The sequence below is a fragment of the Gymnoscopelus braueri genome (genome assembly GCF_963280865.1).
Source record: "Gymnoscopelus braueri genome assembly, chromosome: 20".
Taxonomy (NCBI): Eukaryota; Metazoa; Chordata; class Actinopteri; order Myctophiformes; family Myctophidae; genus Gymnoscopelus; species Gymnoscopelus braueri.
In genome coordinates, this window is record NC_137622.1 from 12,543,773 (window position 1) to 12,563,772 (window position 20,000).

The window sequence follows — 20,000 nt, forward strand, 5'->3', positions numbered from 1 at the left end:
AACAATCAGATGAAGTGTGATTGGAATGTGAGCAGAGCATGGACTGTGTGTTCCTCAGGCTGACATAGCACTTCTCCTAGTCCTGGTGTTGCCAAGTCCACTTGTTACAAGTGACTTTGGGCTTGTTTTTCTGTAAAGTCGCTTGTAAATATTAGAAGCTGCGGATTGTTGTTTTTTTAGCCTTGTTTCTAAAGTCCAGTTGTTTATTTGGGCTTGCTCCCTAATGTTCTCAAACATTTTCATGTCAAGGACCCCCATTTGGCTGCGGATCCTCATTTGAAAATATTTTGTGCCAGGGACCCCCATACAAGATTTGTGTTGTTCAAATGTTTAATTTTAACTTTTTTTGCGGATCGCCAAGTCACAACGCGTTGCATCGCGACATGTTGTGAGCTGGTAGATCGGCTTGTAAATCGAAAGGATTCTAGTGTGTGTGTGTGTGTGTGTGTGTGTGTGTGTGTGTGTGTGTGTGTGTGTGTGATCTGGTTTACATGCATGCCAAATGCTTGCACTGGTTAGATACGGTGTACCTCAGTACCGTGAGATTTGTCACAGGCTGTTCTCCCAATGCACATTGTGTGCGAGAGTTGGGTGGTCTTCATTAGCCTCGCGTAGACTCACTCACTGGTACTAATTTATTTATAAATCCATCCTTGGTTTGCTTCCCTTCTATGGTGTATTAGTCAGCACAGTGGATTCATGTTTAAATCAATCTGGAATGTGAAATCTGTGTAATAGTGGGGCCAGTTAAATACTGCTTAAGGTAAGCAGACAGCAGTCAGACTATTAATTCTTAAGACCCCTAGAGCTTAAAACTTTGTTGACATGTACACACCTTAGAGCATAATAACATTCTGTTCATATGTTTTATTTTTCTAAATATATTAAGCACAGTTTTGTTATATATTGACACTTATCCAGGTCCTGGTATAGTAAGAAAATGTAGTCCAGTCTTTTTTGTCACACACATGGTATGTGTTACACCACAGACCATAGACGTCTGATTCTGTGACCTGCCGTTATTTCAGTGATGGCAGGACACAGGACGCAAACCTTTTTGTATGCCCACCGCGGAACACAATATTCACGTGCACAATATACACGGCCAGTCAGACAGTGTGTGTGTGTGTGTGTGTGTGTGTGTGTGTGTGTGTGTGTGTGTGTGTGTGTGTGTGCGTGTGTGTGTGTGTGTGTGTGTGTGTGTGTGTGTGTGTGTGTGTGTGTGTGTGTGTGTGTGTGTGTGTGTGTGTGTGTGTGTGTGTGTGTCGACACACACACACACACACACACACACACACACACACACACACACACACACACACACACAGAGATTTCGTCACCGTCACCAACCACAGGAAGATGTCCTTCTGTGCATGGTGTTCTTCTGTGCTGTCCTCTGTTGTTGCATTGCGTTTGTCATTAAATATGTAGCCATGTGCATGACCACAACAATTGTCATAATAGCATATAGCCTATATTGTTGGCTACTAGATCTAGATGTGAGGAACCTCTAGTTTTATTCAAAACCAGTAAGTATAGTTTACATTCAAGTGCACCCTCTTACTTGCTGTCCCTAAAGCTCGAACTGAACTTGGCAAACAAGCCTTCAAGTGTGCTACCCCTGCAGCTTGGAATAACCTGGATACGGGTCTACTGATCTCACTTCGGTCTTTTAAAAGTTTACTGTCTGATTTGATGGCAGACTCCATCGGACAGTGCACCTCAGTGTTAATTTTGACAGCAAATTCTGATTTAGTCTTAGTCTTTTTTCTGTTTTAATCGCACAATTTTGCAACCCATTTTTTCACCCAGTGCCAATTGCCTACGTAATCATGGGCGCTACTCTCCCTCTGCCAGCCTGGGGAGAGCCCAGAACTGAGTTTTAGTCCTATTTCAGTCATCTGAAATAGTTTAGTCTTAGTCGACTAAATATCAAAATCTTTCGTCTTAGTCAACAAAATTAACACTGGTGCACCTATACCATTACCTAGCTAAGGGTTATGGTATGATTCTATTGGTGCTATTACTTTGTTGCCTTATGCCACTGTTGCACTCTTATTCTAAATGTTCAGTTTTTTATGTAAATGTTTTGTATTTTGTAACTTTTGTACTGCTGCTACTCTGAACAGGGCACCCTCATTAAGAGATCTTGTATCTCAATGGGACTCACCTGTATAAATGAGGTCAAATAAAATGAATACTTAAATAATTGTGATTTTCTATTTATTTTTTGCCATTAATGACATATACATAATAGGCATGCCAGGGTTAATATGGTTAATCGGTAAATCGGTACAGATATCTAACAGTGATTATTGTTGCTTGTCACAGGTCTGACCACTCTGCAGGTGGTCTTGGACATGGCGGCAGAGAGGAAGTGGCAGGTGACCGCCATCAACGTGGGGAACCTGAAGGACGAGAGGAAGGACGAGGCCTACCGCGCGCTGTTCCAGGATCTGGAGACCAAGAAGGAGAGAAGGGTGATCCTGGACTGTGAGCAGGACAAGGTCAAAGACATCATGGAGCAGGTAGGACTCATTTTTTTAAAAGCCGTCAGGCCATGGTCACTTTATTATCCAAAATAGCTAAATTAAGGTGGGCTTGGTACAAACAGGATAAAAACCCACCCAACACACACTCACTTGCACGCACGCACACACATTTTCTATCCTACAAGGACCTCTTGTACTGCTGGTTCTCTATCCTACCATTTAAACTGTTGTCTCTGTTCTTCTGGCTGTCTGACCAAACCTTGAACTCCACATGAATAGACAAATGGATAGATCATCTGCAGTATCACTGGTGCTGAAATACCCAGTACCACAAAACATATCGTCGCTGTCGTGCAGAAACCTCTTATCTCCAAGTTTTGGTGTTTTTTTCTTAAATGAATGCCCGCGTCATCAAAAGTATCAGATCTGCAAGCTCAAAAAAACATTTTTGGAGCTTGTAGATGTGCTACTTCTGTTACTTTTGAATTTGAATTCCTGAAAAGTAACAGTTTTGGACATATGAGGTTTTCACCCCGACGATATATTTGCTTCCACGCTCAATCTGTCACAGGGCAGCAGTACACCCCCCCCCCCCCCCGCCCACCACCCCATCCATTAGCTGGAGAGAGGCACCGTATCAATTCCACTAATTGTTCATTTAAGCTGTAAACAAAACTCAAATTAAAGGCAGCAGAGATTCATATAAACGAGTTATTTATATCGCGCCTTAGAGCCCACGCAGCGCATCGATTGGTATTTAAGGCACAGTGTCGATGCCACTCTAACCAAATACTGAGTGGAATCGATGTCTGCAGCCCCTCAGAGGCTGTTCTATCGGAGAACAACTGAATGTGTTGCGGAGGTAGTTCTTCTGTCCTCCCCGTCGGAGAGACGTTAAACCACGTGCACGCTACCAGGTGTTATTATTCAAATCCGTTCCATGCGACAGCCCTGGCAAACACAGGTGTCAGTCAACTGGAGGGGATTAAACCTCTACCGTTTTATTTCCTACAGCGCCTCAAATGGTTCATGGCTGAGATGTTTCTCTTTCCAGTCACACTGGCTGATAAGGGAAGTGGATTAGCCCATTAAGACCAGGAAAGCATCTGTGTAACCACTTTAACCATTATTTTATACTTTGGCTAATCAAAAATAGCAGATGTACAAGCTCATTGCGCGACACCGAGGGCCGCGCTATGAGCTTGTATATCTGCTATTTTTGAAAAATCTGGAAAATGTGTGCACATCTTTGAATCTATATATATTTTAAAGCCAACATTTGTAACTCAAATCTTTGCTTCTGGGGGGGTACCTGGAACAAAACATTTTGAGATGGGGGTCGGCGGCCAAATACGTTTTTTGGGAGGTCCTTGACACGAAGAGGTTTGAGAACCACTGATGTAGCGACATAAAAAATAAAAAAAAACTGTTTGGATTTAGAAGACATTTGTAGAATCCCCAGAAGAAATCTTTTAAACATATATTCAAAGATTTGCACACATTTTCAGGATTAAAAAAAAATAGCAAATCTACAAGCTCGAGTGCCATGCTATGAGCTTGTATATCTCCTATTTTTGAATAGCCAAAGAAATCTAAAATGACACAGATGCGTTCCCGGTCTTAATGGATTAAGAAACACAGTAGTATCTCCACCAAGCAGTGTTTATGACTGAATTCCATGGGCTTCATAATCCAGTGATAACGTCTGTCAAACTAAATTATATTGCATTACCAGATGGTTTGATTAGTCTAATTTGTCAACTAGTGTAATGCAATGTCATGTATGATCCTGTTATCAGTAGTTCCGCTTGAATATCAATAACATTTTTAAAACACAGACGCTTTCCTCTGGTAGCAGTTGACTGAATATCTGGGTTAAAGACACACGTGCGTGCTCACGTTGTGCGTCGACTATTTCACCTCTGCTTTTCCTCGTGTCCATTTTGTCGCTTTTGTGTTTCAACAGATGCCGACATGCCTTTGATAACCTACTAATAAACGTGATCATGTGTCTTTGTCATTGTGTTCCATAGGTCATCACAATCGGTAGACATGTGAAAGGGTACCACTACATAATCGCCAACCTGGTGAGTTTGAATTACGATTAAACATTGAACGTGTGGATCTTGATCTCATTCTGTGTGTACCTTTAGGCTGACAATAGTATAAGCAATCAGTCATTTGATTTATTGTTTTCTTAACACATACAAGTAGCTTGATAAATAGACATACAGACAGATAACTATGAATAAATAGACATACAGACAGATAACTATAGATAACTTTACAGACAGACAGACAGACAGACAGACAGACAAGTAAACAAACAAATACCATGTAGGTAAGATTCCTGCTGTCTGTAGGGGTTCATAGATGGAGACCTATCGAAGATCCAGTACGGTGGAGCCAACGTGTCAGGATTCCAGATCGTGGATTTTGACGATCCGCTGGTGTCCAAGTTCGACCAGCGCTGGGATGCTCTGGAAGAGAAGGAATATCCTGGTGCTGACAGCAAGATCAGGGTGAGTGAGCACGCACACACGTGTTACACAGTATTGTGAACAATCAAATAAGCCAAAGGCTTCAGTTCTATGCAGTGACCATAAATGGGGAGACACCACACAAAACCATAGCCTGGTAAACCCTCCCTCCGGAAATCTCATTTCCATTTGATTTCAGGAGTGAGTCTGGCATGATCGCCCATTCTGCAATATTGGCTGTGGGCTGGAGTTGGGCGGGAGTAATACCGTTGACTGACAACCCCTTCAGCCAATGATCGTTGTTCCCCTTCAGCCAATCAGCAGTTCATTTTTACCACCTCCAGGCTATGTGACACAACGGGACTTTTGAGACGGCCATGCCCAAAATAGGTTGCCTTATTCGGATACATGCGTGTCACTGCCCGGTTCTCTAAATTTTTATTTTAAAATAGGCTCTGTCATGATTAATTGACCACATATATGAAGTTAAACAACTAAATTCTATCCAAACGATATCTTAAAAGTAAATTCCGTGCCTCAAAAAAGAAGTTTGAGAGCATTTTAAAACCGAAAGTAAGAAGTGAAGACAACGCACAACAACAATGGCTGCCGTTCGTCTTTTGTCGGCTGCACTCAGGCTGCACTCGGTCCCATTCGGGCTCACTCGAACTCGCCACCTGATTGGCCAACTGTCGCTGTCAATCACAGAACGATGAGCGACGACGCTGATAGGCTCGTTTTTTTGGTAATGCGCTAAACGCCCATACAAGCCTTCATGCCAGACTTACTCCTGAAATCAAATGGAAATGAGATTTCCGGCGGGAGGGTTTACCAGGCTAACAAAACCACACAGTGAGGCAAGAAATCCAATGTCAATGTTCTTTTATTCAACCTAATGCTAATAAAAGCAGAGCAGTGGAATGGGGCAGGGGCGTAGGAGGGGAATGCATCAATCCAATAGATGGGTTTCCGCGCGACGTCATCACAGAGCAGAGTGTGCAATCTGCGCATGCGCGGGGGAGAACGAACCGGAAGCGCCATTCACTCTATTGTTATTTTCGGGATTTAGATAGGCATAATGCTGCTATTATAGGCATAATAGGCATAATGCTGCTATTATATACAAACAGATCCAACTTCCGACAAATCATTTTTATTGAGTAAAGAAGATATTACAAACTGCATCATTTAATCTACTTTCATTAAACCTGGTGAAGACCATTTATTTTATGGGTAATAGGGTATAGGATATTCTTAGGGTAATAGCGCCCTCTACAGGCTCATCCCGCCACTGCGCGCGCATCATCCTCTCATGTTTACAAACAGGAAACCCATCTATGGGGGAAGGAAGGGGGTGTCTTTCAGAGCCGTCCTGTGTTAAAAGCCATTAAAACTGTAAGATGCAGTCATTAAATGCCATAGGTTCCAGTATCTAAAATCCAATTACTGCAGAATAAAGTATCTTGTGCATCTACTTCCCTTTCCAATGGGGGGGGGGGGGCTGGGGGGTTCTGTTTGCGTCCAGGTCTTTCCTCCTCTGTCCTTGTGGAGGTCTGTGCTTTTCCGTGTCCAGGGCAAAACTGCCTAACTCTTCAACAGAACAGTGGCCTTTAAATAGGGAGAGCCTTCCAGCCCAGCACCAATAGCAGCCTGCAATAAAGTCATTAGCTCATGCCCTGCACCTGTTCAACTCACTTGTCCAATTGGAGTCCTCAATGCTGAACTGCTGACACTGCCACTATGGACTGGCTTCCAAAGCACTGCAACTCAAAATGAAATGATAAAGAAAAGCATGCATGCACTCACACGCACCTCAAAATGAAATGATAAAGAAAAGCATGCACGCACGCACGCACGCACGCACGCACGCACGCACGCACACACGCACGCACACACACACACACACACACACACACACACACACACACACACACACACACACACACACTATATGGATATGGATGAGTTGACTGAGGGGAGCAGTTAAAAATGGTGATGGGGCCAATTGTTTTATATGTAAAATAGTATGTTATGATCCTGCTATGCCTGTGTCTGTATTTAGTTTGGCAATATAGTGAATATACTGTATGCTAACAATTTCCTACTTCACCCTTTCCATGCACGTGTGGATCATGATATATATGAAATTGGATATTTGGGTACAGAGGTTTAAAGAAATTAATTGGCTGAACCACGCAATGGTCTCTAAAGAACAACAGCACAAGGCTTCTGTTTCAAAATCAAATAATACAATTTAGGGATCTGAACACTCTGAACATAGTCTACAAGATGCAATTTGAGATGCAATAGATTAAATATGAACTATTCTAACCACTGAGAGATGGCTACTAAAATCACTAAAATAATAATAACAGCGTCAGAAAGAGTCATTAAGTAAGTAAGTAAGTACGTAAATAAATAGTCTTTCTCTACTCACTCCACACACTTCTCTGTCTCTCTCTCTTGGTCATTTCCGGACAAGATGTAGATTGCTACAATGGAAAAACAATTAATTCGTGCAGAAAGATCTATTTACTACAAAAAGCAAGCAATTAAGGCTGAAATTAAGTGATGTTTTCTGTCTCCCTCGCCTCTGCTCCATTCAATAACCAGGGACAGTGCTGTGTGGCCTTATGCAAATATCCTAAACATATCTGTCTCCGACATGCCAAACCAGCAGAAAAGTAAACCAGCTAAATTATCTTAGTTGAGTTTCCTCTGTAGAGTTGCAGCCTCCTTGTTTATGTTGAACTTCCTGAATAAGCAATCCTTCCAGAAAATTGCAAATTACCCTCCACATTAAACAAACAAACAAACAAACAAACAAACAAACAACTTTCTTAATCCCTCTAGGGGCAATTAGTTTTTGTTTTTTGCTATTTGACTCTAGGGTATATAAAACTTAAACTGGGGTGGAGAAAAAAGTTTGAGAACATCCATCCTAAAGTTGTATTGTTGTTGTGTTTCAGTACACCTCAGCGCTGACCTACGATGCGGTGCAGGTGATGACGGAGGCCTTCCGCTACCTCCACAAACAGAGGATCGACATCACCAGAAGAGCCAACAATGGAGACTGTCTGGCCAACCCAGCTGTTCCCTGGGCACAGGGGGTGGAGATAGAGAGAGCCCTGAAACAGGTCACCCCCCCCCCACCACCACCACCACCACCACGCACGCACACGCGCACACACGCACGCACACGCATATGCACAGACACGCACACACAAACGCAGATAGATAGATACAGATAGATACACAGACATACTGTACCACACACACAGGTTGGTGAAGGCTGGTTGCCTTGGTAACAGCAGAAGTCCTTTGGCGAATGCACAAACACAGACACACACACACACGCACGCGCACACACACGCGCGAGCACACACGCACGCACACACGCACGCACGCACGCACGCACGCACACACACACACACACACACACACACACACACACACACACACACACACACACACACACACACACACACACACACACACACACACACACACACACACACAATCATTTTGCTCACACACCACACACACATGCAGGATGTTTTCCTCCTTCTACCGCGCTCGCACACACACACACACACACACACACACACACACACACACACACACACACACACACACACACACACACACACACACACACACACACAATCATTTTGCTCACACACCACACACACATGCAGGATGTTTTCCTCCTTCTACCGCGCTCGCACACACACACACACACACACACACACACACACACACACACACACGCACACACACACACACACACACACACACACACACACACGCACACACACACACACACACACACACACACACACACACACACACACACACACACACACACTGACAGCTATTCTCTAAGCCACCCACTAACAGAAGTCTGCCCACACAGTCAGTCTGAGACACTTCTCCTCCAATGCTGAGGAGAACTGCCTGGCGGCTGCAGCCATGTTGGTCATATACTCATGTTTACATAATAGGACTGATGCATACTGTGTATATCACTGTTTCCCAAACAGTGGATTCGGGACCCATGCATATGTGCAGAGTCGCAGACCAATTTTGTATGGGTTGCGAGTAAATACCCCTTTATGTTTTGTATCCTAAATTTTACTTTGTTTTTAATTATTATTATTTCAAAATATTTTTTTAAAGTTAAAAACAAATGCAAACCTTTTTCAAAAGAATTCTATAAAAATAAATCAATTAATTAGAGGAAAAATACTTTTAAGAAGTAGTGAAAATAGCCTATCTACAAGCTCACAACACGTCGCATCGCAACGTGTTGTGAGCTTGTAGATCGGCTAGTTTCACTAGTTTGGGTCCCAGGGGGAGACATCAAATTTCTGTTTTGGGTCTTGAGACAAAAAAGTTTGGGAACCACTGCTGTACTGTATATAGTCTGCAGTAAATAGTCTGTTACCGTCCCGTTGTACTGGATGTGAGGGCTGGCCAGAATTCTTGCACAAAGTTTGAGCAGTGTTGAACATCTTGGCAACGCCAAGGAAGATACCTCCATATTGATTCTACTCAGCAATTTATTTTACTGAGTGTACAGCACTTTGTTCCAACACTGTTGTTTTAAATGTGCTCTATAAATAAAGTGGATTGGACTGGATTGGATTAAAGTGATTACAACTCTTTAAGTGGGAGGGAGGCAGAGGGGGGTTGACTACCAGGATAACATGTGTCAGGAATGTTTTCTTCTGTATTTGGAAAATCAATACAACAAAGGGAAGTTAAAGTCATTGCAACTCTGAATGTTGTATTGACCTGGTTCCGTAGTGCTTTGCTGTTATTGTATAAAGTTGCTTCATACCAGGCTGTAAGTGTGCAGGGCTGCAACTATCGATAATTTTCTTAGCAATTATTCTATGACAAATGAGTATTTTTCATCTACAAATTGATGCAAAGAAATTTAATTTATTATTTTTTTATAATAAACACGAATTAACGACAAGTTAACTAATTATATTTAACTAATTATATGTGTAGGTGTAGTTTGATCAACTCTTGCAACCCTGTGAGTGTGTATTTTATTGTGTCCCCAGGTGCGAGTGGACGGCCTGACAGGGAACATCCAGTTTGATCAACATGGGAAGAGAGTCAACTACTCTGTTAACATCATGGAACTGAAGACAAACGGACCGGTTAAGGTCAGACTAGTTGGTTCCCTTCACCACGCAATTCATGGACAAGACTTAACATGTAACTCAACATAACCATAGGTTAAATAGGTTAAAATAGACACAACTGTTTAATTGCCTCCGCTCCGTCTCCAGGCTGAAAGGCATGGCCGAGACTATGTTTTGCACCCCTGTCCGTCCGTGTGTGGTTTGTCTGTGGACAGCTGATCTCCAGCACCGTTGGCTTGATCGCAGCGAAACTGTGCACACACACTCACAGGATGCCAGAGCAGAACCTCTGCCTTTTCACTTGGGACTGTCATAGCGCCACCAGGAGGCCGATTTGTGCAAAACACATTTTTTGACAATACTCCTACAGATTTGGTCCAAAAAACGCGCAAATCGGTACACAATATCACTATAGTCATTAAACAAAACTGGTCTTTCAGATATTTCATATTATATATTCCATCCTTCTTATTCCAAGTTTGCAGGAGTGCTTTGTTTTGAACAAAATGCCTCAACTCATGAACACAGCGTGCAATTTCTGTGAAATTTTGCACGCACATTCCCACTAGGCCGGGGAAGAAATGCCACATGAAAATGTTCATGGTGGCGCTATAACAGGCCGATTCGTTATTTATAAAGAACCTGAGAACTGCCACCCTTGCTCTCTGTGAACTTTTTGACCGAAGTCCGCTGTGGATGAGGAGACTGGCCAGTCTATAGCTCTAGACAGCTTCAATATTTAATATTATCCAAATTTCACACAAATCGGTACACATGATCTCTATAGTCATGTGATCAAGACGGATATGTTTGATTTTTCTTATTCCATTCTGATTGGCTAAGATTGACATCTAAAGTTTGCAGGAGTGGCCTGTTTTGAACAAAATGCCGCAAATCATGAACGCAGTGAAACTTTGCGGTGAAATTTTGCACGTACATTCGCACTACAACAAATGCCACCCTTTTAACATTCCCCTATTATAGCGCCACCAGGAGGCCGATTTGTGAATGTTTTATATTACTCCTAAACATTTTGTCCAAACATCACGCAAATTGGTACACATTATCTCTATAGTCAAGTGATCAAGACTGATCTATCAGATCTTTTTTTCTCCATCCTGATTGGCGAATTCCAAACATTGCTGGCCCACACTAACCTAGCTGACCTGGCGGACACCTGTGCTCCGAGGAGCAGTTTTTCTAGTTGTTTAGTGTTTAGCTCTTTAGTGAACTCTTGTAGGCTACTAGTAGAACGCTAGTTGACACTACCACGAGTGGATGATGTCGAATATAACATAAATACTAAGTAGTGTTTGTTTGTTTTTTGCAACTTTCTGTGCCCAAGGCATATCAAAGGAAAAATCATAATCTCAAGGCAAAATAGCCTCTATAACATGTGTTATCACTCTAATGCCATATACAAAGTTTAGCCATTTAAGCCCTATTCCAAACGTACAAACTTACTTACAAAATACTACTGTAATTCCATGCTAAAAATAAAGAAAATCACAACGCATCCCACTGACTAGTGGGTCATCTTTATGGTTCTCAGCATTATATTTCTCTCCACAGATTGGATATTGGAATGAGATGGACAAAATGGCCGTCACCAAATCGGATGTGTTTGCAAATGAATCGACAGGAATGGAAAACAAAACTGTTATTGTCACCACTATCCTGGTAGGAAATTAATTTCATCCTTTCATTTATGTTTGAGCTGTTATTTATGGATTCTAGGAAAACTAATGTTTTGCTAATTTTATGTTTTATGGAGAAACTGAACACCAATTACCGGTACTCTCCAGAACCCAATGTTGAACTATATTAATCTGCTTTCAGTGCAGCCTGCCTGCAGTAGAGAATAGCTGTGTGTTCTGTTGTTCTGCGTCTCATAGGAAGCTCCTTATGTGATGTTGAAGAAGAACGCTGACCTTTTAACGGACAACGACCGCTACGAGGGCTACTGTGTGGACCTGGCAGCAGAGATAGCGAAGCACTGCGGCTTCAAATACCAGCTGAAGATCGTGGGAGACGGAAAGTACGGAGCACGGGACGCAGAGACAAAGATTTGGAACGGAATGGTGGGAGAGTTGGTTTATGGGGTGAGTAAGGATGAATCTACTTTCTTTGTCAAGCTATTTAACCCATTCAATCCGGGAACACATCTGTGTCATTTTAGATTTGAGCTATAACCATTATAGCAGAGCTTGTAGATCTACTATTTTTGAAAAATCTTGGAACATTTGTGCAAACCACTGATATAACAACATAAGTTTAAAAAAAAACTGTTAGGATTTAGAAGATTTTTCAAAAATAGCAGATCTACAAGCTCATAGTGCCAGGAGCTTGTATATCTGCTATTTTTGAATAGCCAAAGAAATCTTAAATGATTGTTGTTCATAATCAACACAATTGATAATGACATTTATAAATAAATAAACAAATGACTACACACGCGTGGGTGGCGCAGGGGGTAAAGTACCTGTAGGGGCTTGAATCCATCCGGCATGGCCAAGTGACCGTACGAACACAATTGGCGTGTTCAGGGGAAGGAGGCCAGGTGGGGAGGGTGACATTTGCCTCTGCGCTAGCGACTTATACCGGCTGGGACTGTGCCTGTCAGCAGGGGTTGTTGAACAGGAGGAGTAGGCTGGACTTCCTCCCGGTAGAGGCTCCCTCACTGGCACTGTGAGCCAGTATGGTACAATAAGTAAGTAAGCCTTGCAGAGCCCTGAGGCAAATAGGGCAGGAGCCTATCTCCTGTTTCCTTAGCGTGAGGCAGCCTCTGGACATGACGCTAGTATATAGTGGTGGAAAAAGTACACATATTTTTTACTTAAGTAAAAGTACTAATACTGCAATGTAGAAATACTCTGTTACAAGTAAAAGTCCGGAATTCAAAATGTACTTGAGTAAAAGTACAAAAGTATTGGTATCTAAATATACTTAAAGTACAAAAGTAAAATGACTCTTTATGCAGAATGTCCCATTTCACAATGAGTCGAATCGCGACGCATTGTGAGCTTGTAGATCGGCTATTTTCAAATGGCCGAAATGTATATATACTGTACTGTAGGGCTGAAGTGGGTAATGTGTGTTTTGTAATAATAATCTAAATCTACAAAGTCCATACACATGATTGTAAAATGTCAATTCATCACTTCCAGTATAGCTGCTTCTTCCATCTCTCTCTCATCTACAAAAGCAACCATCTGTTTTGTCCTAACAGAAAGCTGATATAGCGGTGGCTCCTCTGACCATCACTCTGGTGAGAGAGGAGGTCATCGACTTCTCCAAGCCCTTCATGTCTCTGGGGATCTCCATCATGATCAAGAAACCCCAGAAGTCCAAACCGGGCGTCTTCTCCTTCCTGGACCCGCTGGCCTACGAGATCTGGATGTGCATCGTGTTCGCCTACATCGGCGTCAGCGTGGTGCTGTTCCTAGTCAGCCGCTTCAGCCCGTACGAGTGGCACACGGAGGAGTACGAGGACGGACAGATCCAGACCAACGAGTCGACCAACGAGTTTGGGATATTCAACAGCCTGTGGTTCTCCCTTGGAGCCTTTATGAGACAGGGCTGCGACATCTCACCCAGGTGGGTGAATTATAAACTACAGCTGAAAATAAAAATAATAGTATTCATTCTAATGATAAAACCTAATTCTTTAACTTTAAGCCCTGAGATAGATGTCACTTTGTCAAAGAATCTAAAAACAGTCAGTCTTTTCTCACCCAGTCTGTGTAGATGAGGGTGTGTGCTTTAGGGTACTTTCCTCTTTGTTACCATGGTTACCAGACCACCACCAGGTCCTCATCATTGCAAGAGTTTAAATCAGAATCAGAATCAAACTTTATTGTCACATCACATCACAAGTTATATGGGTGAAATTCTTAATTGTGCAGGGCAGGCCCATGCAGTTAAAAGATAGATAGAGAATAGAAGTACAGTAAAGTGCATTTAAGAAAAGTGGTTAATGTGCATAACAATTTAAGAGTCATGAATGTATCTGTCTGTCTGTGCATTCAAAAACACAGTTCAGTTCAGTGCACAGCAGTCTAATTGCTGCTTGGTAAAAACTGGGTAAAGTGAAACCAATACACTTTATTGGTATTGAACCTCTGAAATAATGCTTTTGGCACTTTTCAATATCCTAGTGTATCTGAACTGAGGGGGGGGGGACCCTAGAATTAAAACCCTAGAATTATTGTAACTTGACTTACAGTACTGTATGGAAAGTTGTGACACAACAGCACACTGTACCTGTGGTTTCAGGTGGTTTCATCATCTACTTAAGTGACAGTATAGCCTCTAAGCCATTTCAGTTTAGAGAAAGCTGATGTGTTTGTGTTATTAGTTTAAATGTTATGGCAGTTCCAATATGTCTGCTTGTTCTTGTTCTTGTTTCGTCACTTCCACTTTCACTTGTTTATCCAGTATCCTATAGTTCTCGCCTGATTGGATAAAGTTAGGTATCCCAACCTGAAAATTTATTTTCAGTTTCCTATAGAGCTTGAGAGAATGGAAGACCCCTGGTACTGAACACTTTATTGCAATGATCGCTATCAGGGGGAAAAAATCACTTCCACCCCTTTAGGACATAGCATATTACATAAATCACTGTTTGATAGCGTTGTGTATTCTCTGTATATTGCCTGTGGTTTATTCTGCACGGTTCGTAAACATTAACAGCACTCCCCCTTACATAAGAACCATTACGTTTAGTCAGCAGTGTCAGCATTAATGTATTCAGTGTCATGTTGGTGTCTGGCAGCAGATATAATGAGATATGAGAAGAGCTAGTGATGCACTGCAGAGTGGGGACCTTCATGTAATCCTGGGAGATTAATGATCACTACACACACACACACACACACACACACACACACACACACACACACACACACACACACACACACACACACACACACACACACACACACAATTGCAAAAGCATACACCCACACGCATGCCCTCACACAAGATGCTGCCCAATTATTTGAAAAACAAAAAACTAAATATTTTCTTTTCTGTGTTGACAAACCCGCTTGTTTTAAGTGCTTTGAAATACATTTGACTCATCTTGCCTCCCTGCTATAATGATGTTACCATGACTCCGTCTTGGGACAACAGTGTTTCCTGGAAAATAATCATATCCTTTGATTACTGTTCTGTATACCGGTACGATTAGGGCTCACTGCATGTTCCCACCCCAACACTAAACCGACACACCTTCACCTAGAGAGGCTGACCCCAGTTGGTGAAATCAGAAGGCGTAGTGTTTGGTTGGTATAAATACCTGAATACATTCTCGCCTCCATAGCACATCATTCAATTCAAATACCTTTATTTTGATTGTATTGTACATTATCATACGACAAAATGTACAGCTCCTAAAACGGTTCATCCAATATTCCACATATACACACAGGCAATTGATATATATTTACAGATATGTTTTGTATTTATTATAAATATAGCCCACACGTGGGATATTTGTTACATATTATATTTGGTACATTTAAAAACAACAGAAGTTGAGCCAAAGTCCTTTCCGTTCAAAATAACACCATATAGACCTCATAAAATACAACACAGTTAAAAGAAAGCTATACAACTTCATTCAAACATTCAAAACTGATTTACTAATTAATGGTCTAAACAGACAATGAGTTAGTTTCCCTCAGACTTTAAAAACAATACAGTGTTTCACTGGGAGCCAGTGCAGTTGGGCCAAAACCGGGGTGATGTGCTCTCGTTTCTTAGTTCCAGTCAAAAGTCTGGCAGCTGAATTTTGGACCATCTGTAGACGGGAGAGAGTGGACTGAGTCAGCCCCAGATACAGAGAGTTACAATAATCCAACCGAGAGGTAATAAAAGCATGGATCACTGTTTCCAGGTCCTGATACGTTAAAACAGGCTTGAATTTAGCAATGGTTCTTAACTGATAAAAGCTTCACTTCACAACAAAGTTGTTTATTAAAATTCAGGGAGGTGTCCAAATAACCACCCAATGTTTTTTAGTGATATGCAAATTTGCAGAGAGGAGGCCTAGTTCGTTTGTTAGGGCAGTGACAGATTTTGGCGGGCCAAATATGATTTCAGTTTGGTTTTGATTTAACTGGAGAACATTTGTAGCCATCCAACCTTTGTTATCGTCGAGGTAATCAAATGTTTTATTCATAGAGGAAGTGTCGTTCGGTGTGACTGGTAAATAAAATTGTGTGTCATCAGCCTAGCAGCGATAAGGGATGCCATGTTTCTTAAAGATAGAGCCAAGAGGAAGCATGTATAGAGAAGAGAAGAGCGCACGCCCGCGCGCGCACACACACACACACACACACACACACACACACACACACACACACACACACACACACACGCGCACACGCACACGCACACGCACACACACACACACACACACACACACACACACACACACACACACACACACACACACACACACTGTACCGAATGCTATCACATCTTGTAAAAGAAGTGTTGTGTTATGAGGATGTTGGTTTTGTGGAGTTTATTTAAAGCCGTTTTTGAGCCTGGAGGTGTGGGTGTTTAACCCATTGATACCTGGAACGCATCTGTGTCACTTTAGATTTCTTTAGGCTATTCAAAAATAGCAGATATACAAGCTCATAGCGCGGCACCGAGTGCCGCGCTATGAACTTGTAGATCTGCTATTTTTGAAAAATCTCGAAAATATTTTTTTTTAATTTTTTTTCAAAAAACTGTTAGGATTTAGAAGACATTTCTAGAATCTTCTCAGGTCTTAATGGGTTAAGGCCCTGTACACTGGCACCTTCCAGATGACAGCAGAGAAAATAGATGATGACAGGGGTGAGCTGCATCCTCCAGAATACGCCTGGCTCTGCGTCGGCAGCGTGATCTGAAGGTGTCTTAACAGTGAGGGCAGGAAGAGTCCAATTATATTCTGGGCTGTGTTTATGAGCCTCTGGAGAGATCTCCTGTCTGCTGCTGAACAGTTGCCATACCATGCTGTATACAGCATGTCACTACACTCCCTTTGGAGCAGTAACACGACATACCACGCTATAATGCAGTCTGTCACCACACTCCCTATAGAACAGTGATTATTTTGTGTGCTAAAGGGCAAGACCACTTTAGTAGAGGTTTGGGTTGTGTAGTTACCTTGCCATGATGTAACTTCAAACGTGGACAAGAAATCATGGGTAATTCTACATTATGCTCCTCATTGACTTACATTGTACGGTAAAACATCTCTCAAAGTCATTCTTTTAGCACGTAAACGAATGTAAACATATGAAACATTACAAAACCTAGTACTGTTCTTTTTTTTAATAAAAACGTTCCTGTTGATTTAGCTATTTCTATTAAGAAGAAAACCCGGACTGGATCCGTGGATCCGGATCTTCAAATAGTAAAATCAGCAGGAAGTTGACATTTGTATTAAAAAAATAAACAGTACTGGGTTTGGTGATGTTCTATATTGTCTGAATCAGCTTTTGTTTATGTGCTAAAAGAGTGACTTTGAGCAAAGATTTGTGTTAAAATGTTCGCCTTTACGCTATGATTTTTCTTTTTTTTTAAGATTTGCGCACATTTTCAAGATTTTTCAAAAATAGCAGATCTACGCATCACTTGGTACCGTGCTATGAGCTTGAATATCTGCTATTTTTGAATAGCCAAAGTATAAAACATGGATAAAGGGGTTAAAATGATTGTGACGCTTTATTAACAACATTTGCTGGGGACCCCCATGTACCCCCCCAAGGACCCCTGGGGGTCCCCGGACCGCACATTGAGAACCAACGCTCTATAGAGCAGACTGAGCAGGGATAGGACACGAGCAGCTCCATGGACAGTGGAGTTCAGTTTATTTTCCATGTGAGGTTCTCAGTTCTCAGTGACCGGAAAGTGGAAACCTTCTCCACTTCTTCTACTGAGGCGATTCTTAAAAATGTTTTCTAAATCCTAATATTTCTTTGAAAAAAAATAAAAAAAAAGTTTTTTCAAGATTTTTCAAAAATAGCAGATCTACAAGCTCATAGCGCGGCACTCGGTGCCGCACTATGAGCTTGTATATCTGCTATTTTTGAATAACCAAAGGGATCTAAAGTGACACAGATGCGTTCCAGGTCTTAATGGGTTAGAGGAAAGAGGTCCTGGTGGTGACTTCTGAAGTCTATGACAAATTCTTTAGTTTCTTTTTTACATGTTTAATGATCGATAGTTTTCAGTAGATCGTCTCTGTAAGCATTCTGATCCCCTTTTGAGGGGATGTGTCACATGCAAATTTAACCACATGAACCCTACCGTTCATAATTCTCGGGCAAACAGCTGGTGAAAAATTGCTCATGTACAAGCTCACGATGCATTGTTGCAACGTGACATGTTGTGAGCTGGCAGTTATTATTATTTCTTTTCATCTAAGGGATTTTTTTTTGTAGAGGGAGAAGTATAGACCCCTGGGGGACCCTGGTCAGCGAAGTGTATACGGTTAAAGTGATTAATGATTCTGTTTGAGGGTGTGCAGTCATGTGCCTAAAGGGAATAGAGGAGGGGACTCTGGCAGGCTGTAGACAGTTAATGTAGGTAGGAAGTCCTTGATCCACATGCACAGGGAGTTACTGATATTAATTCAATCAAAAATGGTTTTATTTGTCACTTACTTACAGTGTACAGATACAACATAACAATGCAACACAACAGCAAGATAAATTAAAATAAAGGAATAACACTGGATGAGATGTAACTAAAGGTAGAGACAAGTAGAACGGCAGTATGATAAACATCTTAAACGATCTGTTTTTATCAGCACTGTCAAAAATGTGCAAGATAGAATAATATATCTTGGATTTTTATATCTTTAGCTGCAGTGTCAGATGTGCCTAAGAAGCAGAAGGCGATACATACATCCTAAAGTTACTTGTCTATGTCTTTATACATGTGAAAGTAAGCATTTTGAGCAGCTGCTTACGATTCTTACACTTTGTTTGGCTATTTTTGTTCTTTTGTTTTAGATTTTTGACCATGTCCTGTTTGAATTTTTTTTACCATATAATAAATCGTAAAAACGTAAAAACGGTCCGGGTCCAGGGAGCTCCATAAACCCCAAATCTGTCCTTCTCCCCTGAAATGTCTCCCTAAAAACATGACCCCATGCCTTCCATGCTATCCCACAGGTCTCTCTCTGGACGTATCGTTGGTGGCGTGTGGTGGTTCTTCACTCTAATCATCATCTCTTCCTACACGGCCAACCTGGCTGCTTTTCTGACTGTGGAGAGGATGGTCTCCCCCATAGAGGGTGCTGAAGACCTGGCTAAACAGTCAGATATTTGCTATGGCACCCTGGACTCTGGATCTACCAAAGAGTTCTTCAGGGTAAGAGATGGTTTTACTCTCATTCTATTCTGACTATACAATAGAAACAACATCCATTCAAATTCAGACATTCATGCAGCAGACTATACAGTACATTAGACACAACATCCATTCATATAGTAGATTATACTGTAGTCACAACATCTATTCAGACATCACTTTCTATGTGACGTTTTCATCCAGTAGCATCATCTTCAGAGCACCAGACCCAGAACCGTGTCCTTTTTTCTCATCTTCCTCCTTTAATGCAGCGCTCCAAAATCGCCCTGTTTGACAAGATGTGGACCTACATGCGCAGCGCTGAGCCCTCTGTGTTTGTGAAAACCACATCGGAGGGCATGCTGCGCGTCCGCAAGTCAAAAGGGAAGTACGCCTACCTGCTGGAGTCCACCATGAACGAGTACATTGAGCAGCGCAAGCCCTGCGACACCATGAAAGTGGGAGGGAACCTGGATTCCAAGGGATACGGCATCGCCACGCCCAAGAGTTCC

The 20,000-nt window shown here is 41.9% G+C and overlaps 1 protein-coding gene across 1 annotated transcript in view; it reads left to right on the plus strand.

Annotated features, from left to right (window-relative positions):
• The window catches only part of gria2b (glutamate receptor, ionotropic, AMPA 2b), a 60,422-nt gene that overhangs the window by 35,325 nt on the left and 5,097 nt on the right, over window positions 1-20,000 (plus strand). The window contains exons 3-12 of the mRNA XM_080417027.1: window positions 2,332-2,528; window positions 4,526-4,579; window positions 4,856-5,014; window positions 7,942-8,109; window positions 10,048-10,152; window positions 11,704-11,811; window positions 12,027-12,233; window positions 13,361-13,728; window positions 19,311-19,509; window positions 19,761-20,000. The exon at window positions 19,761-20,000 is cut by the window's right edge and continues 8 nt beyond it. Coding sequence (XP_080273153.1) covers window positions 2,332-2,528; window positions 4,526-4,579; window positions 4,856-5,014; window positions 7,942-8,109; window positions 10,048-10,152; window positions 11,704-11,811; window positions 12,027-12,233; window positions 13,361-13,728; window positions 19,311-19,509; window positions 19,761-20,000 — 1,805 coding nt within the window. The remainder of the gene's footprint in view (window positions 1-2,331; window positions 2,529-4,525; window positions 4,580-4,855; window positions 5,015-7,941; window positions 8,110-10,047; window positions 10,153-11,703; window positions 11,812-12,026; window positions 12,234-13,360; window positions 13,729-19,310; window positions 19,510-19,760) is intronic.